The 24161-nt window shown below is 39.0% G+C and overlaps 1 protein-coding gene across 1 annotated transcript; it reads right to left on the bottom strand.

Annotated features, from left to right (window-relative positions):
* Window positions 1-19585: 19585 nt before the first annotated feature.
* Window positions 19586-21238, bottom strand: LOC126455735 (piggyBac transposable element-derived protein 4-like). The gene has a single exon (XM_050091504.1). The coding sequence runs from the start codon at window positions 21236-21238 to the stop codon at window positions 19586-19588; it is 1653 nt and encodes a 550-aa protein (XP_049947461.1).
* Window positions 21239-24161: the final 2923 nt, after the last annotated feature.

The raw sequence follows: 24161 nt of genomic DNA, 5'->3' as shown, positions 1-24161 counted from the left end.
CAGGTTTACTGTATCCCTTCGACCTTCTTACTGACGATGAAACACAGATTGCATCCGAATTTAATACAAAAGGCACAATGCCGACTTAAGTCCAGGAAGACTGACGATCTAACTTTCTATGATTTGAACCTCTCCTGTGAGTCCAGTTTTGATTCCGATGCTTCACTTCAGGTATACTGTATCACTTGAAATTTCTTATTGGCGATGAAACACAGAAATTGCATCCAAATTAAATACAAAAGGCACAATGCCGACATAAGTACAAGAGGACTGACACTCTAACTTTCTATGAATTGAACCCCTCCTGTGAGCCCAGTTTTAGATTCCAATGCTTCACTTCAGGTTTACTGTATACCTTGGACCTTCTTATTGACAATGAAACACAGAAATTGCATCCGAATGTAATTCAAAAGGCACGTTGCCGACTTAAGTACAAGAGCACTGACACTCTCACTTTCTATGATTTGAACCCCTCCTGTGAGTCCAGTTTTAGATTCCGATGCTTCACTTCAGGTTTACCGTATACTTTGGACTTTCTTATTGACGATGAAACACAGAAATTGCATCCGAATTTAATACAAAAAGCACAATGCCGACTTAAGTACAAGAGGACTGACAATCTAACTTTCTACGATTTGAACCTCTCCTGTGAGTGCAGTTTTAGAATCCGATGCTTCACTTCAGGTTTACCGTATACCTTGGACCTTCTTATTGACGATGAAACACAGAAATTGCATCAGAATATAAGACAAAGGGCACAAAGCAGACCTTAGTACAAGAGGACTGACACTCCAACTTTCTATGATTTGAATCTCTCCTCTGAGTCCAGTTTTAGATTCCGATGCTTCACTTCAGGATTACCGTATACTTTGGACTTTCTTATTGACGATGAAACACAGAAATTGCATCAGAATTTAATTCAAAACGCACAATGCTGACTTAAGAACAAGGGGACTGCCACTCTAACTTTCTATGATTTGAACCTCTCCTGATTGTCCAGTTTTAGATTCCGATGCTTCACTTCAGGTATACTGTATCCCTTGGACCTTCTTAGTGACGATGAAACACAGATATTGCATCGGATTTAAATTCAAAAGGCACAATGCCGACTTAAGTACAAGAGGACGGAAACTCTAACTTTCTATGATTTGAGCCTCTCCTGTGAGGTCAGTTATAGATTCCGATGCCTCACTCCATGTTTACTGTATCCCTTGGACCCTCTTATGGACGATGAAACACAGAAATTGCATCCGAATTTAATACAAAAGGCACAGTGCGACTTAAGTACAAGAGGACTGACAATCTAACTTTCTACGATTTGAACCTCTCCTGTGAGTCCAGTTTTAGATTCCGATGCTTCACTTCAGGTTTACTGTATCCCTTGGAATTTCTTATTGACGATGAAACACAAAATTGCATCCGAATTTAATACAACAGGCACATTGCCGACTAAGGTACAAGAGGACTGACACCCTAACTTTCTGTGATTTGAACTTCTCTTGTGAGCCCAGTTTTAGATTCCAATGCTTCACGTCAGGTTTACTGTATACCTTGGACATTCTTATTGACGATGAAACACAGAAATTGAATCCGAATTGAATACAAAAAGCACAATGCCGACCTAAGAACAAGAGCACTGAAACTCTCACTTTCTATGATTTGAACCTCTCCTGTGAGTCCAGTTTTGTATTCCGATACTTCACTTCAGGTTTACTGTATCCCTTGGACCTTCTTATTGACGATGAAACATAGAAATTGCTTCCGAATTCAATACAAATGTCACAATGCCGACATAAGTACAAGAGGACTGACACTCTAACTTTCTATGATTTGAACCTCTCCTGTGAGTCCAGTATTACATTCCGATGCTTCACTTCAGGTTTACTGTATCCCTTGGACCTTTTAATTAACGATGAAACACAGAAATTGCATCCAAATTTAAAACAAAAGGCACAAAGACATCTTAAGTACAAGATGATTGACACTCTAACTTTCAATGATTTGAACCTCTCCTATGAGTTCAGTTTTAGTTTCTGATGCTTCACTTCAGGTTTACTGTATCCCTTCGACCTTCTTACTGACGATGAAACACAGATTGCATCCGAATTTAATACAAAAGGCACAATGCCGACTTAAGTCCAGGAAGACTGACGATCTAACTTTCTATGATTTGAACCTCTCCTGTGAGTCCAGTTTTGATTCCGATGCTTCACTTCAGGTATACTGTATCACTTGAAATTTCTTATTGGCGATGAAACACAGAAATTGCATCCAAATTAAATACAAAAGGCACAATGCCGACATAAGTACAAGAGGACTGACACTCTAACTTTCTATGAATTGAACCCCTCCTGTGAGCCCAGTTTTAGATTCCAATGCTTCACTTCAGGTTTACTGTATACCTTGGACCTTCTTATTGACAATGAAACACAGAAATTGCATCCGAATGTAATTCAAAATTCACGTTGCCGACTTAAGTACAACAGCACTGACACTCTCACTTTCTATGATTTGAACCCCTCCTGTGAGTCCAGTTTTAGATTCCGATGCTTCACTTCAGGTTTACCGTATACTTTGGACTTTCTTATTGACGATGAAACACAGAAATTACATCCGAATTTAATACAAAAAGCACAATGCCGACTTAAGTACAAGAGGACTGACAATCTAACTTTCTACGATTTGAACCTCTCCTGTGAGTGCAGTTTTAGAATCCGATGCTTCACCTCAGGTTTGCCGTATACCTTGGACCTTCTTATTGACGATGAAACACAGAAATTGCATCAGAATATAAGACAAAGGGCACAAAGCAGACCTTAGTACAAGAGGACTGACACTCTAACTTTCTATGATTTGAATCTCTCCTCTGAGTCCAGTTTTAGATTCCGATGCTTCACTTCAGGATTACCGTATACTTTGGACTTTCCTATTGACGATGAAACACAGAAATTGCATCAGAATTTAATTCAAAACGCACAATGCTGACTTAAGAACAAGTGGACTGACACTCTAACTTTCTATGATTTGAACCTCTCCTGATAGTCCAGTTTTAGATTCCGATGCTGCACTTCAGGTATACTGTATCCCTTGGACCTTCTTAGTGACGATGAAACACAGATATTGCATCGGATTTAAATTCAAAAGGCACAATGCCGACTTAAGTACAAGAGGACGGACACTCTAACTTTCTATGATTTGAACCTCTCCTGTGAGGCCAGTTATAGATTCCGATGCCTCACTCCATGTTTACTGTATCCCTTGGACCCTCTTATGGACGATGAAACACAGAAATTGCATCCGAATTTAATACAAAAGGCACAGTGCGACTTAAGTACAAGAGGACTGACAATCTAACTTTCTACGATTTGAACCTCTCCTGTGAGTCCAGTTTTAGATTCCGATGCTTCACTTCAGGTTTACTGTATCCCTTGGGGTTTCTTATTGACGATGAAACACAGAAATTGCATCCGAATTTAATACAACAGGCACAATGCCGACTTAAGTACAAGAGGACTGACACCCTAACTTTCTGTGATTTGAACTTTTCTTGTGAGGCCAGTTTTAGATTCCAATGCTTCACGTCAGGTTTACTGTATACCTTGGACATTCTTATTGACGATGAAACACAGAAATTGAATCCGAATTGAATACAAAAAGCACAATGCCGACCTAAGTACAAGAGCACTGAAACTCTCACTTTCTATGATTTGAACCTCTCCTGTGAGTCCAGTTTTGTATTCCGATACTTCACTTCAGGTTTACTGTATCCCTTGGACCTTCTTATTGACGATGAAACATAGAAATTGCTTCCGAATTCAATACAAATGTCACAATGCCGACATAAGTACAAGAGGACTGACACTCTAACTTTCTATGATTTGAACCTCTCCTGTGAGTCCAGTATTACATTCCGATGCTTCACTTCAGGTTTACTGTATCCCTTGGACCTTTTAATTAACGATGAAACACAGAAATTGCATCGAAATTTAAAACAAAAGGCACAAAGACAACTAAAGTACAAGATGATTGACACTCTAACTTTCAATGATTTGAACCTCTCCTATGAGTTCAGTTTTAGATTCTGATGCTTCACTTCAGGTTTACTGTATCCCTTGGACCTTCTTACTGACGATGAAACACAGAAATTGCATCCGAATTTAATACAAAAGGCACAATGCCGACTTATGTCCAGGAAGACTGACGATCTAACTTTCTATGATTTGAACCTCTCCTGTGAGTCCAGTTTTGATTCCGATGCTTCACTTCAGGTATACTGTATCACTTGAAATTTCTTATTGGCGATGAAACACAGAAATTGCATCCAAATTAAATACAAAAGGCACAATGCCGACATAAGTACAAGAGGACTGACACTCTAACTTTCTATGAATTGAACCCCTCCTGTGAGCCCAGTTTTAGATTCCAATGCTTCACTTCAGGTTTACTGTATACTTTGGACCTTCTTATTGACAATGAAACACAGAAATTGCATCCGAATGTAATTCAAAAGGCACGTTGCCGACTTAAGTACAAGAGCACTGACACTCTCACTTTCTATGATTTGAACCCCTCCTGTGAGTCCAGTTTTAGATTCCGATGCTTCACTTCAGGTTTACCGTATACTTTGGACTTTCTTATTGACGATGAAACACAGAAATTGCATCCGAATTTAATACAAAAAGCACAATGCCGACTTAAGTACAAGAGGACTGACAATCTAACTTTCTACGATTTGAACCTCTCCTGTGAGTGCAGTTTTAGAATCCGATGCTTCACTTCAGGTTTACCGTATACCTTGGACCTTCTTATTGACGATGAAACACAGAAATTGCATCAGAATATAAGACAAAGGGCACAAAGCAGAGCTTAGTACAAGTGGACTGACACTCTAACTTTCTATGATTTGAATCACTCCTCTGAGTCCAGTTTTAGATTCCGATGCTTCACTTCAGGATTACCGTATACTTTGGACTTTCTTATTGACGATGAAACACAGAAATTGCATCAGAATTTAATTCAAAACGCACAATGCTGACTTAAGAACAAGTGGACTGACACTCTAACTTTCTATGATTTGAACCTCTCCTGATAGTCCAGTTTTAGATTCCGATGCTTCACTTCAGGTATACTGTATCCCTTGGACCTTCTTAGTGACGATGAAACACAGATATTGCATGGGATTTAAATTCAAAAGGCACAATGCCGACTTAAGTACAAGGGGTCGGACACTCTAACTTTCTATGATTTGAACCTCTCCTGTGAGGCCAGTTTTAGATTCCGATGCTTCACTTCAGGTTTACTGTATACGTTGGACCTTCTTATTGACGATGAAACACAGAAATTGCATCAGAATTTAATACAAAGGGCACAAAGCAGACCTTAGTACAAGAGGACTGACACTCTAACTTTCTATGGTTTGAATCTCTCCTCTGAGTCCAGTTTTAGATTCCGAAGCTTCACTTCAGGATTACTGTATCCCTTGGACTTTCTTAGTGACGATGAAACACAGAAATTGCATCGGAATTAAATTCAAAAGGCACAATGCCGACTTAAGTACAAGAGGACTGACACTCTAACTTTATATGATTTGAACCTCTCCTGTGAGTCCAGTTTTAGATTCCGATGTTTCACTTCAGGTTTACTGTATACTTTGGACTTTCTTATTGACGATGGAACTCAGAAATTGCATCCGAATTTAATACAAAAAGCACAATGCCGACTTAAGTACAAGAGGACTGACAATCTAACTTTCTACGATTTGAACCTCTCCTGTGAGTCCAGTTTTAGAATCCGATGCTTCACTTAAGGTTTACTGTATACCTTGGACCTTCTTATTGACGATGAAAGACAGAAATTGCATCAGAATTTAATACCAAACGCACAATGCTGACTTAAGAACAAGTGGACTGACACTCTAACTTTCTATGATTTGAACCTCTCCTGATAGTCCAGTTTTAGATTCCGATGCTTCACTTCAGGTATACTGTATACCTTGGACCTTCTTTTTGACGAGGAAGCACGGAAATTGCATCGTAATTAATTTCAAAAGGCACAATGCCGACTTAAGTACAAGAGGACTGATAGTCTAACTTTCTTTGATTAGATCCCCTCCTGTGAGTCCAGTTTAAGATTCCGATGCTTCACCTCAGGTTTACTGTATTCCTTGGACCTTCTTATTGACGATGAAATACAGAAATTGCATCCGAATATAATACAAAAGGACAAAAGGCGCAATGCAAACTTAAGTACAAGAGGACTGACACTCTAACTTCCTATGATTTGAACCTCTCCTGTGAGTCCAGTTATAGATTCCGATGCCTCACTCCATGTTTACTGTATCCCTTGGGCCCTCTTATGGACGATGAAACACAGAAATTGCATCCGAATTTAATACAAAAGGCACAGTGCGACTTAAGTACAAGAGGACTGACAATCTAACTTTCTACGATTTGAACCTCTCCTGTGAGTCCAGTTTTAGATTCCGATGCTTCACTTCAGGTTTACTGTATCCCTTGGAATTTCTTATTGACGATGAAACACAGAAATTGCATCCGAATTTAATACAACAGGCACAATGCCGACTTAAGTACAAGAGGACTGACACCCTAACTTTCTGTGATTTGAACTTCTCTTGTGAGCCCAGTTTTAGATTCCAATGCTTCACGTCAGGTTTACTGTATACCTTGGACATTCTTATTGACGATGAAACACAGAAATTGAATCCGAATTGAATACAAAAAGCACAATGCCGACCTAAGTACAAGAGCACTGAAACTCTCACTTTCTATGATTTGAACCTCTCCTGTGAGTCCAGTTTTGTATTCCGATACTTCACTTCAGGTTTACTGTATCCCTTGGACCGTCTTATTGTCGATGAAACATAGAAATTGCTTCCGAATTCAATACAAATGTCACAATGCCGACATAAGTACAAGAGGACTGACACTCTAACTTTCTATGATTTGAACCTCTCCTGTGAGTCCAGTATTACATTCCGATGCTTCACTTCAGGTTTACTGTATCCCTTGGACCTTTTAATTAACGATGAAACACAGAAATTCCATCCAAATTTAAAACAAAAGGCACAAAGACAACTTAAGTACAAGATGATTGACACTCTAACTTTCAATGATTTGAACCTCTCCTATGAGTTCAGTTTTAGATTCTGATGCTTCACTTCAGGTTTACTGTATCCCTTGGACCTTCTTACTGACGATGAAACACAGATATTGCATCCGAATTTAATACAAAAGGCACAATGCCGACTTAAGTCCAGGAAGACTGACGATCTAACTTTCTATGAATTGAACCCCTCCTGTGAGCCCAGTTTTAGATTCCAATGCTTCACTTCAGGTTTACTGTATACCTTGGACCTTCTTATTGACAATGAAACACAGAAATTGCATCCGAATGTAATTCAAAAGGCACGTTGCCGACTTAAGTACAAGAGCACTGACACTCTCACTTTCTATGATTTGAACCCCTCCTGTGATTCCAGTTTTAGATTCCGATGCTTCACTTCAGGTTTACCGTATACTTTGGACTTTCTTATTGACGATGAAACACAGAAATTGCATCCGAATTTAATACAAAAAGCACAATGCCGACTTAAGTACAAGAGGACTGACAATCTAACTTTCTACGATTTGAACCTCTCCTGTGAGTCCAGTTTTAGATTCCGATGTTTCACTTCAGGTTTACTGTATACTTTGGACTTTCTTATTGACGATGAAACACAGAAATTGCATCCGAATTTAATACAAAAAGCACAATGCCGACTTAAGTACAAGAGGACTGACAATCTAACTTTCTACGATTTGAACCTCTCCTGTGAGTCCAGTTTTAGAATCCGATGCTTCACTTAAGGTTTACTGTATACCTTGGACCTTCTTATTGACGATGAAACACAGAAATTGCATCAGAATGTAATACAAAACGCACAATGCTGACTTAAGAACAAGTGGACTGACACTCTAACTTTCTATGATTTGAACCTCTCCTGATAGTCCAGTTTTAGATTCCGATGCTTCACTTCAGGTATACTGTATACCTTGGACCTTCTTTTTGACGAGGAAGCACGGAAATTGCATCGTAATTAATTTCAAAAGGCACAATAACGACTTAAGTACAAGAGGACTGATAGTCTAACTTTCTTTGATTAGATCCCCTCCTGTGAGTCCAGTTTAAGATTCCGATGCTTCACCTCAGGTTTACTGTATTCCTTGGACCTTCTTATTGACGATGAAACACAGAAATTGCATCCGAATTTAATACAAAAGGCACAGTGCCGATTTAAGTACAAGAGGACTGACACTCAAACTTTTTATGATATGAACCTCTTCTGTGAGTCCGGTTTTAGATTCCGATAATTCACTTCAGGTTTACTGTATCCCTTGGACCTTCTTATTGACGATAAAACACAGAAATTGCATCCGAATTTAATACAAAAGGCACAATGCCGACATAAGTACAAGATGACTGACACTGTAACTTTCTATGATTTGAACCTCTCCGGTGAGTCCAGTTTTAGATTCCGATGCTTCACTTTAGGTATACAGTTAACCTAGGACCTTCTTATTGACGATGAAACACAGAAATTGCATCCGAATTTATTACAAAAGGCGCAATGCAAACTTAAGTACAAGAGGACTGACACACTAACTTCCTATGATTTGAAGCTCTCCTGTGAGTCCAGTTTTATTTTCCGATGCCTCACTTAAGGTTTACTGTATCCCTTGGACCTTCTTATTGACGATGAAACACAGAAATTGCATCCGAATTTAAAACAAAAGGCACAATGCCGACTTAAGTACAAGAGGACTGACAATCTAACTTTCTATGATTTAAACCTCTCCTGTGAGTTCAGTTTTAGATTCTGATGCTTCACTTCAGGTTTACTGTATCCCTTGGACCATCTTGTAGACGATGAAACACAGAAATTTGCATCCGAATTTAATACAAAAGGCACAGTGCCGACTTAAGTACAAGAGGACTGACACTCTAACTCTCTATGATTTGATCCTCTCCTGTTAGTCCAGTTTTAAATTCCGATGCTTCACTTCAGGAGTACTGTATCCCTTGGACCTTCTTATTGACGATGAAACACAGAAATTGCATCCGAATATAATACAAAAGGACAAAAGGCGCAATGCAAACTTAAGTACAAGAGGACTGACACTCTAACTTCCTATGATTTGAACCTCTCCTGTGAGTCCAGTTATAGATTCCGATGCCTCACTCCATGTTTACTGTATCCCTTGGACCCTCTTATGTACGATGAAACACAGAAATTGCATCCGAATTTAATACAAAAGGCACAGTGCCGACTTAAGTACAAGAGGACTGACAATCTAACTTTCTATGATTTGAACCTCTCCTGTGAGTCCAGTTTTAGATTCCGATGCTTCACTTCAGGTTTACTGTATCCCTTGGAATTTCTTATTGACGATGAAACACAGAAATTGCATCCGAATTCAATACAAATGTCACAATGCCGACATAAGTACAAGAGGACTGACACTCTAACTTTCTATGATTTGAACCTCTCCTGTGAGTCCAGTATTACATTCCGATGTTTCACTTCAGGTTTACTGTATCCCTTGGACCTTTTAATTAACGATGAAACACAGAAATTGCATCCAAATTTAAAAGAAAAGGCACAAAGCCAAGTTAAGTACAAGATGATTGACACTCTAACTTTCAATGATTTGAACCTCTCCTATGAGTTCAGTTTTAGATTCTGATGCTTCACTTCAGGTTTACTGTATCCCTTGGACCTTCTTATTGACGATGAAACACAGAAATTGCATCAGAATGTAATACAAAACGCACAATGCTGACTTAAGAACAAGTGGACTGACACTCTAACTTTCTATGATTTGAACCTCTCCTGATAGTCCAGTTTTAGATTCCGATGCTTCACTTCAGGTATACTGTATACCTTGGACCTTCTTTTTGACGAGGAAGCACGGAAATTGCATCGTAATTAATTTCAAAAGGCACAATAACGACTTAAGTACAAGAGGACTGATAGTCTAACTTTCTTTGATTAGATCCCCTCCTGTGAGTCCAGTTTAAGATTCCGATGCTTCACCTCAGGTTTACTGTATTCCTTGGACCTTCTTATTGACGATGAAACACAGAAATTGCATCCGAATTTAATACAAAAGGCACAGTGCCGATTTAAGTACAAGAGGACTGACACTCAAACTTTTTATGATATGAACCTCTTCTGTGAGTCCGGTTTTAGATTCCGATAATTCACTTCAGGTTTACTGTATCCCTTGGACCTTCTTATTGACGATAAAACACAGAAATTGCATCCGAATTTAATACAAAAGGCACAATGCCGACATAAGTACAAGATGACTGACACTGTAACTTTCTATGATTTGAACCTCTCCGGTGAGTCCAGTTTTAGATTCCGATGCTTCACTTTAGGTATACTGTTAACCTAGGACCTTCTTATTGACGATGAAACACAGAAATTGCATCCGAATTTATTACAAAAGGCGCAATGCAAACTTAAGTACAAGAGGACTGACACACTAACTTCCTATGATTTGAAGCTCTCCTGTGAGTCCAGTTTTATTTTCCAATGCCTCACTTAAGGTTTACTGTATCCCTTGGACCTTCTTATTGACGATGAAACACAGAAATTGCATCCGAATTTGAAACAAAAGGCACATTGCCGACTTAAGTACAAGAGGACTGACAATCTAACTTTCTATGATTTAAACCTCTCCTGTGAGTTCAGTTTTAGATTCTGATGCTTCACTTCAGGTTTACTGTATCCCTTGGACCATCTTGTAGACGATGAAACACAGAAATTTGCATCCGAATTTAATACAAAAGGCACAGTGCCGACTTAAGTACAAGAGGACTGACACTCTAACTCTCTATGATTTGATCCTCTCCTGTTAGTCCAGTTTTAAATTCCGATGCTTCACTTCAGGAGTACTGTATCCCTTGGACCTTCTTATTGACGATGAAACACAGAAATTGCATCCGAATATAATACAAAAGGACAAAAGGCGCAATGCAAACTTAAGTACAAGAGGACTGACACTCTAACTTCCTATGATTTGAACCTCTCCTGTGAGTCCAGTTATAGATTCCGATGCCTCACTCCATGTTTACTGTATCCCTTGGACCCTCTTATGTACGATGAAACACAGAAATTGCATCCGAATTTAATACAAAAGGCACAGTGCCGACTTCAGTACAAGAGGACTGACAATCTAACTTTCTATGATTTGAACCTCTCCTGTGAGTCCAGTTTTAGATTCCGATGCTTCACTTCAGGTTTACTGTATCCCTTGGAATTTCTTATTGACGATGAAACACAGAAATTGCATCCGAATTCAATACAAATGTCACAATGCCGACATAAGTACAAGAGGACTGACACTCTAACTTTCTATGATTTGAACCTCTCCTGTGAGTCCAGTATTACATTCCGATGTTTCACTTCAGGTTTACTGTATCCCTTGGACCTTTTAATTAACGATGAAACACAGAAATTGCATCCAAATTTAAAAGAAAAGGCACAAAGCCAAGTTAAGTACAAGATGATTGACACTCTAACTTTCAATGATTTGAACCTCTCCTATGAGTTCAGTTTTAGATTCTGATGCTTCACTTCAGGTTTACTGTATCCCTTGGACCTTCTTACTGACGATGAAACACAGAAATTGCATCCGAATTTAATACAAAAGGCACAATGCCGACTTAAGCCCAGGAAGACTGACGATCTAACTTTCTATGATTTGAACCTCTCCTGTGAGTCCAGTTTTGATTCCGAAGCTTCACTTCAGGTATACTGTATCACTTGAAATTTCTTATTGACGATGAAACACAGAAATTGCATCCAAATTAAATACAAAAGGCACAATGCCGACATAAGTACAAGAGGACTGACACTCTAACTTTCTATGAATTGAACCCCTCCTGTGAGCCCAGTTTTAGATTCCAATGCTTCACTTCAGGTTTACTGTATACCTTGGACCTTCTTATTGACAATGAAACACAGAAATTGCATCCTAATGTAATTCAAAAGGCACGTTGCCGACTTAAGTACAAGAGCACTGACACTCTCACTTTCTATGATTTGAACCCCTCCTGTGAGTCCAGTTTTAGATTCCGATGCTTCACTTCAGGTTTACCGTATACTTTGGACTTTCTTATTGACGATGAAACACAGAAATTGCATCCGAATTTAATACAAAAGCACAATGCCGATTTAAGTACAAGAGGACTGACAATCTAACTTTCTACGATTTGAACCTCTCCTGTGAGTGCATTTTTAGAATCCGATGCTTCACTTCAGGTTTACCGTATACCTTGGACCTTCTTATTGACGATGAAACACAGAAATTGCATCAGAATATAATACAAAGGGCACAAAGCAGACCTTAGTACAAGAGTACTGACACTCTAACTTTCTATGATTTGAATCTCTCCTCTGAGTCCAGTTTTAGATTCCGATGCTTCACTTCAGGATTACCGTATACTTTGGACTTTCTTATTGACGATGAAACACAGAAATTGCATCAGAATTTAATTCAAAACGCACAATGCTGACTTAAGAACAAGTCTACTGACACTCTAACTTTCTATGATTTGAACCTCTCCTGATAGTCCAGTTTTAGATTCCGATGCTTCACTTCAGGTATACTGTATCCCTTGGACCTTCTTAGTGACGATGAAACACAGATATTGCATCGGATTTAAATTCAAAAGGCACAATGCCGACTTAAGTACAAGAGGACTGACACTCTAACTTTCTATGATTTGAACCGCTCCTGTGAGTCCAGTTTTAGATTCCGATGCTTCACTTTAGGTATACTGTATACCTTGGACCTTCTTTTTGACGAGGAAGCACAGAAATTGCATCGTAATTAATTTCAAAAGGCACAATGCCGACTTAAGTACAAGAGGACTGACACTCTAACTTTCTATGATTTGAACCTCTCCTGTGAGTCCAGTTTTAGATTCCGATGCTTCACTTCAGGTTTACTGTATTCCTTGGACCTTCTTATTGACGATGAAACACAGAAATTGCATCCGAATTTGAAACAAAAGGCACAATGCCGACTTAAGTACAAGAGGACTGACAATCTAACTTTCTATGATTTAAACCTCTCCTGTGAGTTCAGTTTTAGATTCTGATGCTTCACTTCAGGTTTACTGTATCCCTTGGACCATCTTGTAGACGATGAAACACAGAAATTTACATCCGAATTTAATACAAAAGGCGCAGTGCCGACTTAAGTACAAGAGGACTGACAATCTAACTTTCTATGATTTGACCCTCTCCTGTGAGTCCAGTTTTAGATTCCGATGCTTCACTTCAGGTTTACTGTATCTCTTGGAATTTCTTATTGACGATGAAACACAGAAATTGCATCCGAATTTAATACAACAGGCACAATGCCGACTTAAGTACAAGAGGACTGACACTCTAACTCTCTATGATTTGATCCTCTCCTGTTAGTCCAGTTTTAAATTCCGATGCTACACTTCAGGAGTACTGTATCCCTTGGACTTTCTTAGTGACGATGAAACACAGAAATTGCATCGGAATTAAATTCAAAAGGCACAATGCCGACTTAAGTACAAGAGGACTGACACTCTAACTTTCTATGATTTGAACCGCTCCTGTGAGTCCAGTTTTAGATTCCGATGCTTCACTTTAGGTATACTGTATACCTTGGACCTTCTTTTTGACGAGGAAGCACAGAAATTGCATCGTAATTAATTTCAAAAGGCACAATGCCGACTTAAGTACAAGAGGACTGACACTCTAACTTTTTATGATTTGAACCTCTTCTGTGAGTCCGGTTTTAAATTCCGATAATTCACTTCAGGTTTACTGTATCCCTTGGACCTTCTTATTGACGATAAAACACAGAAATTGCATCCGAATTTAATACAAAAGGCACAATGCCGACATAAGTACAAGATGACTGACACTGTAACTTTCTATGATTTGAACCTCTCCGGTGAGTCCAGTTTTAGATTCCGATGCTTCACTTCAGGTTTACTGTTAACCTAGGACCTTCTTATTGACGATGAAACACAGAAATTGCATCCGAATTTATTACAAAAGGCGCAATGCAAACTTAAGTACAAGAGGACTGACACACTAACTTCCTATGATTTGAAGCTCTCCTGTGAGTCCAGTTTTATTTTCCGATGCCTCACGTAAGGTTTACTGTATCCCTTGGACCTTCTTATTGACGATGAAACACAGAAATTGCATCCGAATTTAAAACAAAAGGCACAATGCCGACTTAAGTACAAGAGGACTGACAATCTAACTTTCTATGATTTAAACCTCTCCTGTGAGTTCAGTTTTAGATTCTGATGCTTCACTTCAGGTTTACTGTATCCCTTGGACCATCTTGTAGACGATGAAACACAGAAATTTGCATCCGAATTTAATACAAAAGGCACAGTGCCGACTTAAGTACAAGAGGACTGACAATCTAACTTTCTATGATTTGATCCTCTCCTGTGATTCCAGTTTTAGATTCCGATGCTTCACTTCAGGTTTACTGTATCCCTTGGAATTTCTTATTGACGATGAAACACAGAAATTGCATCCGAATTTAATACAACAGGCACAATGCCGACTTAAGTACAAGAGGACTGACACTCTAACTCTCTATGATTTGATCCTCTCCTGTTAGTCCAGTTTTAAATTCCGATGCTTCACTTCATCAGTACTGTATCCCTTGGACCTTCTTATTGACGATGAAACACAGAAATTGCATCCGAATATAATACAAAAGGACAAAAGGCGCAATGCAAACTTAAGTTCAAGAGGACTGACACTCTAACTTCCTATGATTTGAACCTCTCCTGTGAGTCCAGTTATAGATTCCGATGCCTCACTCCATGTTCACTGTATCCCTTGGACCCTCTTATGTACGATGAAACACAGAAATTGCATCCGAATTTAATACAAAAGGCACAGTGCCGACTTAAGTACAAGAGGACTGACAATCTAACTTTCTATGATTTGAACCTCTCCTGTGAGTCCAGTTTTAGATTCCGATGCTTCACTTCAGGTTTACTGTATCCCTTGGAATTTCTTATTGACGATGAAACACAGAAATTGCATCCGAATTCAATACAAATGTCACAATGCCGACATAAGTACAAGAGGACTGACACTCTAACTTTCTATGATTTGAACCTCTCCTGTGAGTCCAGTATTACATTCCGATGCTTCACTTCAGGTTTACTGTATCCCTTGGACCTTTTAATTAACGATGAAACACTGAAATTGCATCCAAATTTTAAACAAAAGGCACAAAGCCAAGTTAAGTACAAGATGATTGACACTCTAACTTTCAATGATTTGAACCTCTCCTATGAGTTCAGTTTTAGATTCTGATGCTTCACTTCAGGTTTACTGTATCCCTTGGACCTTCTTACTGACGATGAAACACAGAAATTGCATCCGAATGTAATACAAAAGGCACAATGCCGACTTAAGTCCAGGAAGACTGACGATCTAACTTTCTATGATTTGAACCTCTCCTGTGAGTCCAGTTTTGATTCCGAAGCTTCACTTCAGGTATACTGTATCACTTGAAATTTCTTATTGACGATGAAACACAGAAATTGCATCCAAATTAAATACAAAAGGCACAATGCCGACATAAGTACAAGAGGACTGACACTCTAACTTTCTATAAATTGAACCCCTCCTGTGAGCCCAGTTTTAGATTCCAATGCTTCACTTCAGGTTTACTGTATACCTTGGACCTTCTTATTGACAATGAAACACAGAAATTGCATCCTAATGTAATTCAAAAGGCACGTTGCCGACTTAAGTACAAGAGCACTGACACTCTCACTTTCTATGATTTGAACCCCTCCTGTGAGTCCAGTTTTAGATTCCGATGCTTCACTTCAGGTTTACCGTATACTTTGGACTTTCTTATTGACGATGAAACACAGAAATTGCATCCGAATTTAATACAAAAAGCACAATGCCGACTTAAGTACAAGAGGACTGACAATCTAACTTTCTACGATTTGAACCTCTCCTGTGAGTGCAGTTTTAGAATCCGATGCTTCACTTCAGGTTTACCGTATACCTTGGACCTTCTTATTGACGATGAAACACAGAAATTGCATCAGAATATAATACAAAGGGCACAAAGCAGACCTTGGTACAAGAGTACTGACACTCTAACTTTCTATGATTTGAATCTCTCCTCTGAGTCCAGTTTTAGATTCCGATGCTTCACTTCAGGATTACCGTATACTTTGGACTTTCTTATTGACGATGAAACACAGAAATTGCATCAGAATTTAATTCAAAACGCACAATGCTGACTTAAGAACAAGTGGACTGACACTCTAACTTTCTATGATTTGAACCTCTCCTGATAGTCCAGTTTTAGATTCCGATGCTTCACTTCAGGTATACTGTATCCCTTGGACCTTCTTAGTGACGATGAAACACAGATATTGCATCGGATTTAAATTCAAAAGGCACAATGCCGACTTAAGTACAAGAGGACGGACACACTAACTTTCTATGATTTGAACCTCTCCTGTGAGGCCAGTTTTAGATTCCGATGCTTCGCTTCAGGTTTACTGTATACGTTGGACCTTCTTATTGACGATGAAACACAGAAATTGCATCAGAATTTAATACAAAGGGCACAAAGCAGACCTTAGTACAAGAGGACTGACACTCTAACTTTCTATGATTTGAATCTCTCCTCTGAGTCCACTTTTAGATTCCGATGCTTCACTTCAGGATTACTGTATCCCTTGGACTTTCTTAGTGACGATGAAACACAGAAATTGCATCGGAATTAAATTCAAAAGGCACAATGCCGACTTAAGTTCAAGAGGACTGACACTCTAACTTTATATGATTTGAACCTCTCCTGTGAGTCCAGTTTTAGATTCCGATGTTTCACTTCAGGTTTACTGTATACTTTGGACTTTCTTATTGACGATGAAACACAGAAATTGCATCCGAATTTAATACAAAAAGCACAATGCCGACTTAAGTACAAGAGGACTGACAATCTAACTTTCTACGATTTGAACCTCTCCTGTGAGTCCAGTTTTAGAATCCGATGCTTCAATTCAGGTTTACTGTATACCTTGGACCTTCTTATTGACGATGAAACACAGAATATGCATCAGGATTTAATACAAGACGCACAATGCTGACTTAAGAACAAGTGGACTGACACTCTAACTTTCTATGATTTGAACCTCTCCTGATAGTCCAGTTTTAGATTCCGATGCTTCACTTCAGGTATACTGTATACCTTGGACCTTCTTTTTGACGAGGAAGCACGGAAATTGCATCGTAATTAATTTCAAAAGGCACAATGCCGACTTAAGTACAAGAGGACTGATAGTCTAACTTTCTTTTATTTGACCCCCTCCTGTGAGTCCAGTTTAAGATTCCGATGCTTCACCTCAGGTTTACTGTATTCCTTGGACCTTCTTATTGACGATGAAACACAGAAATTGCATCCGAATATAATACAAAAGGACAAAAGGCGCAATGCAAACTTAAGAACAAGAGGACTGACACTCTAACTCTCTATGATTTGATCCTCTCCTGTTAGTCCAGTTTTAAATTCCGATGCTTCACTTCAGGAGTACTGTATCCCTTGGACCTTCTTATTGACGATGAAACACAGAAATTGCATCCGAATATAATACAAAAGGACAAAACGCGCAATGCAAACTTAAGTACAAGAGGACTGACACTCTAACTTTTTATGATTTGAACCTCTTCTGTGAGTCCGGTTTTAGATTCCGATAATTCACTTCAGGTTTACTGTATCCCTTGGACCTTCTTATTGACGATAAAACACAGAAATTGCATCCGAATTTAATACAAAAGGCACAATGCCGACATAAGTACAAGATGACTGACACTGTAACTTTCTATGATTTGAACCTCTACTGTGAGTCCAGTTTTAGATTCCGATGCTTCACTTCAGGTTTACTGTATCCCTTGGACCATCTTGTAGACGATGAAACACAGAAATTTGCATCCGAATTTAATACAAAAGTCACAGTGCCGACTTAAGTACAAGAGGACTGACAATCTAACTTTCTATGATTTGACCCTCTCCTGTGAGTCCAGTTTTAGATTCCGATGCTTCACTTCAGGTTTACTGTATCCCTTGGAATTTCTTATTGACGATGAAACACAGAAATTGCATCCGAATTTAATACAACAGGCACAATGCCGACTTAAGTACAAGAGGACTGACACTCTAATTCTCTATGATTTGATCCTCTCCTGTTAGTCCAGTTTTAAATTCCGATGCTTCACTTCAGGAGTACTGTATCCCTTGGACTTTCTTAGTGACGATGAAACACAGAAATTGCATCGGAATTAAATTCAAAAGGCACAATGCCGACTTAAGTACAAGAGGACTGACACTCTAACTTTCTATGATTTGCACCGCTCCTGTGAGTCCAGTTTTAGATTCCGATGCTTCACTTTAGGTATACTGTATACCTTGGACCTTCTTATTGACGATGAAACACAGAAATGGCAACCGAATTTAATACAAAAGGCACAATGCCTTCTTAAGTACAAGAGGACTGACACTCTAACTTTCTATGATTTTAAACTCTCCTGTGAGTCCAGCTTTAGATTCCGATGTTTCACTTCAGGTTTACTGTATACCTTGGACCTTCTTTTTGACGAGGAAGCGCAGAAATTGCATCGTAATTAATTTCAAAAGGCACAATGCCGACTTAAGTACAAGAGGACTGATACTCTAACTTTCTTTGATTTGAACCCCTCCTGTGGGTCCAGTTTAAGATTCCGATGCTTCACCTCAATTTTACTGTATTCCTTGGACCTTCTTATTGACGATGAAACACAGAAAAGGCATCCGAATTTAATACAAAAGGCACAGTGCCGATTTAAGTACAAGAGGACTGACACTCTAACTTTTTATGATTTGAACCTCTTCTGTGAGTCCGGTTTTAGATTCCGATAATTCACCTCAGGTTTACTGTATCCCTTGGACCTTCTTATTGACGATGAAACACAGAAATTGCATCCGAATTTAATACAACAGGCACAATGCCGACTTAAGTACAAGATGACTGACACTCTAACTTTCTATGATTTGAACCTCTCCTGTGAGTCTAGTTTTAGATTCCCATGATTTACTTCAGGTTTACTGTATACCTTCGACCCTCGTACTGACGATGAAGCACAGAAATTGCATCCGAATTTAACACTCTCTGTACCAGGCCTATTTTATGCACCCGTCCCTAGAAACCGGGCAATTTTACCAATATTAAAAAAATTACTGCATCAAATCTACTGTTTGGATTGTGGCAAATTTGGTACCATCTTGAAGCTGCACATTTCTACTTTAATTCTGAGTGAAAGAAACTACTTTACAATGCACAGCTTTAAGGTACAGTTATAGAAATCACTTAGATGTTTTAAGAATTTAGAAAAAGTCATACGAATAAGGGAATACAATTGTGATTTATTTTTAACCAAAATTGTGGCACTACATTACATGTTTCTGATAGTATACAGTATTACATGTAAATTTCACACAGAATCATATTGTTTTTTAGTGTGGAAAATTTTAAAGCAAGGTTCCAGGCAGAGTGCAACGCCACACTGTTCACATTCGTATCGTGTCTCTTTGCGAGAAGCCTTGCCACTCTGTTTCTTGCTCCTGGAACTGCACACGTGACACACACGAGCAGCATACTTCTTAGTAGTTGCAGGTATGTGCTGCAAAAAATGTCTCTTTGTTAGCCGACCTACAGTTCCTTCATTTCTTGGAATGAATTCAAGTGTGTCGTCTTCAACAAGCTGAACTGCAAGCACTGTTATAAAGTCTGTTATTGTAATTTTCTTCCTGTGCACTGCATTGTACAGCCAAAATGCATTTGATACTCCCATAAGCAGCAAATGGAAATATAATTTTCGCCACCATTTCACAGTTCTGTGCTGGAACGGATTGTACTGCAGGCGTTGGTCTCCAATATCCACTCCAATTTTATTGAGGTTGTAATCAAGTACCTGAAGTGGTTTCAATACTACAGACCCATTTCTCTTAGTATGCGTACCAAATGTTGCTTGATGCCTTGTAGACAATGTATACACATCTCTCTTATCTTTCCACTTCATTGCCAATACATTATCTTTACGCCGAAAAGACATTTCGCCCTTTTTCAGCTTAGCAGATACTAAATCTTTAGGCAATCCTTTCCTGGATTTGTTCACAGTACCAACAGCTCCAGTGCCTTTCTCTGCCAGTTGCTGAAATAGCTCTGGACTGGAATAAAATCGATCTAAATACACAGTGTGGCCTTTGTTCAGCAAGCTGCTGTCAGACAACAATCGCAAAATAACCGCAGACGAAGAATTGTCAACAATATGCTTACCAGCATAAACTTCAAAATTTACAACATAGCCACTACTGGCTTCAGCAACAGCATATACTTTCAGTCCATACTTATGAGGCTTATTTTGCATGTAAACACGGAAACTCACACGACCTCGAAATGGGCAAATTCCTTCATCAATTGTCACTTTTTCTGAGGGACGATATGCCTGGATACATCGCTCCTTCAAATTATTATAATATGGCAAAACTTTGTAAAGTGGATGAAATCCATCTTCGCCTGGTTTTTTCTGATTTGAATTGTCAACAAGATGCAAGCATGACAGTATCTGAGTGAAACGCAAACGGCTCATGACATGGGGACAAAAGTTACAACTAAGAACAGGATTAGTGCTCCAATGGTCCGCAATTTTTGGCTTTTTCGAAACACACATGTGGAAAATAATACCCAAGAAACGCCTCATCTCACTTATAGTCACTGGCTTCCACGAACTCAAAACTGAATGGGGCTTCAGATTATTTCCTCTTCTTTTCTTCTGTATTGTCTGTGATGCATACAAATTTGTCTGTCTCTTGAGTTCATTTACGTCACTGTCAGTAAGGAACACTTTACTGCAATCCAGTACAGAACTCGACTCATCAATATCCACTAGTATCTGCCTGGGTGTCGTGTTGACAGGCAGAGGTCGGTAGGTGTCAACTGCAGTCCACTCACTGTCTTTCGGATACGGCACAGCTGCTGGATTTGAAGCAACACCTTCAACATCATTCTCGTCTTCATCTGAAGACAAACTGTCATCAATCTCGTCTTCTAAAAAGAATATCACATTATGTGTAACTACATACATCGTTTACACATGTTCAACAGATATGTGCGTACTGCACAATTACGTGGAAAATTCGGAAATACGTACCTTCAAACACACCATTGCATTCAGAATCGTCTGAATCACTCTCTACATTATCCAGAGTGTCGCTATGATTGATCAAATCCGCAATTTCTGCGTCTGATAAACCGCGCCGAAACATGATGACAAACAACTGAATGATATACAGACTGAGAACGCAAAGATAAGTTTTAACATGAATTACAGCGCTGCCGTGACATCTATGGACGCATTTTGTTAATAAACATCTGAAAAACGTATAGCGCTGGCCAAACCCGTAGAAATAACGTTGCAGTGTTTTGAATGAAATTAAATGTAGCGGCCCGTAAATTTTACGGGCTTGGTGATTTTCGCGCGATCCCAGGCCCGTAAATTTTACGGGCTTGGCGCTTAGAGTGTTAACACAAAAAGCACAATGCCGACTTAAGTACATGAGGACTGACACTCTAACTTTCTATGATTTGAACCTCTCCTGTGAGTCCAGTTTTAGATTCCGATGCTTCACTTCAGGTTTACTGTATACCTTGGACCTTCTTATTGACGATGAAACACAGAAATTGCATCCGAATTTAATACAAAAAGCGCAATGCAAACTTAACTACAAGAGGACTGACACTCTAACTTCCTATGTTTGAACCTCTCCTGTGAGTTTACTTTTAGATTCCGATGCCTCACTTTAGGTTTACTGTATCCCTTGGACCTTCTTATTGACGATGTAGTACAGAAATTGCATCCGAATTTAAAACAAAAGGCACAATGCCGACTTAAGTACAAGAGGACTGACAATCTAACTTTCTATGATTTGAACATCTCCTGTGAGTCCAGTTTTAGATTCCCATGATTCACTTCAGGTTTACTGTATACCTTGGACCCTCTTATCGACGATGAAACACAGAAATTGCATTCGAATTTAACACAAAAGGCACAATGCCGACTTAAGTACATGAGGACTGACACTCTAATTTTCTATGATTTGAACCTCTCCTGTGAGTCCAGTTTCAGATTCCGATGCTTCACTTCAGGTTTACTGTATCCCTTGGACCTTTTAATTGACGATGAAACACAGAAATTGCACCAAAATTTAATACAAAAGGCACAAAGCTAACTTAAGTAAAAGAGAACTGACACTCTAACTTTCAATACTTTGGACCTCTTCTGTGAGTCGAGTTTTAGATTCCGATGCTTCACTTCAGGTTTACTGTATCCCTTGTACCTTCTTAGAGACGATGAAACACAGAAATTGCATCGGAATTAAGTTCAAAAGGCACAATGCCGACTTAATTACAAGAGAACTGACACTCTAACTTTCTATGATTTGATCCTGTCCTGTTAGTCCAGTTTTAAATTCCGATGCTTCACTTCAGGTTTACTGTATACCTTGGACCATCTTATTGACGATGAAACACAGAAAATGCATCAGAATTTAATACAAAAGGCACAATGTTGACCTTAGTACAAGAGGACTGACACTCTAACTTTCTATGATTTCAACCTCTCTTGTGAGTCCAGTTTTAGATTCTGATGCTTCACTTCAGGTTTACCCATATCCCTTGGACCTTCTTAGTGACGATGAGACACAGAAATTGCATCGGAATTAAATTCAAAATGCACAATGACGACTTAAGTACAAGAGGACTGACACTTTAACTTTCTATGATTTGAACCGCTCCTGTGAGTCCAGTTTTAGATTCCGATGCTTCACTTCAGGTTTACTGTATACCTAGAACCTTCTTATTGACGATGAAACACAGAAATTGCATCCGAATTAAATACAAAAGTAACAATGCCGTCTTAAGTACAAGAGGACTGACACTCTAACTTTCCATGATTTGAACCTCTCCTGTGAGTCCAGTTTTAGATTCCGATGACTCACTTCAGGTTTACTGTATCCCTTGGAATTTCTTATTGCCGATGAAACACAGAAATTGCATCCGTATTTAATACAAAAAGCACAATGCCGACTTAAGTACAAGAGGACTGCCACTCTAACTTTCTATGATTTGAACCTCTCCTTTGAGCCCAGTTATAGATTCCAATGCTTCACTTCAGGTTTGCTGTATACCTTGGACCTTCTTAATGACGATGAATCACAGTAATTGCATCCGACTTTAATACAAAAGGCGCAATGCCGACTTAAGTACAAGAGCACTGACACACTCACTTTTTATGATTTGAACCTCTCCTGTGAGTCCAGTTTTAGATTCCGATGCTTCACTTCATGTTTACTGTATCCCTTGGACCTTTTTAATGACGATGAAACACAGAAATTGCTGCCGAATTTAATACAAAACTCACAATCCCGACTTAAGTAAAAGAGGACTGACACTTTAACTTTCTATGAAATGAACCTGTCCTGTGAGTCCAGTTTTAGATTCCGATGCATCCCTTCAGGTTTACTGTATCCCTTGGACCTTCTTATTGACGATGAAACATAGAAATTGCTTCCGAATTCAATACAAAAGTCACAATGCCGACTTAAGTACAAGAGGACTGACACTCAAACTTTCTATGATTTGAACCTCTCCTGTGAGTCCAGTTTTAGATTCCGATGCTTCACTTCAGGTTTACTGTATACCTTGGACCTTCTTGTTGTCGATGAAACACAGGAATTGCATCCGAATTAATTACAAAAGGCACAATGCTGGCTTAAGTACAAGAGGACTGACACTCTAACTTTCAATGATTTGAACTTCTCATGTGAGTCCAGTTTTAGATTCCGATGCTTCACTTCATTTTTACTGTATACCTTGGACCTTCTTATTGACGATGAAACATAGAAATTGCATCCGAATTTAGTACAAAAGGCACAAGGCCGACTTAAGTACAAGAGGACTGACACTCTAACTTTCTATGATTTGAACCTCTCCTGTGAGTCCAGTTTTAG

The sequence above is a fragment of the Schistocerca serialis genome, chromosome 2 (genome assembly GCF_023864345.2).
Source record: "Schistocerca serialis cubense isolate TAMUIC-IGC-003099 chromosome 2, iqSchSeri2.2, whole genome shotgun sequence".
NCBI classification, from domain to species: Eukaryota; Metazoa; Arthropoda; class Insecta; order Orthoptera; family Acrididae; genus Schistocerca; species Schistocerca serialis.
Note: the sequence above shows the minus strand (reverse complement) of the source record. Positions and strands in the feature narration are given on the sequence as shown.

What these genes read in the sequence shown, in the direction of transcription:
- LOC126455735 (XM_050091504.1), bottom strand. Translation starts at nt 21,238, where the DNA reads ATGTATGTAGTTACACATAATGTGATATTCTTTTTAGAAGACGAGATT.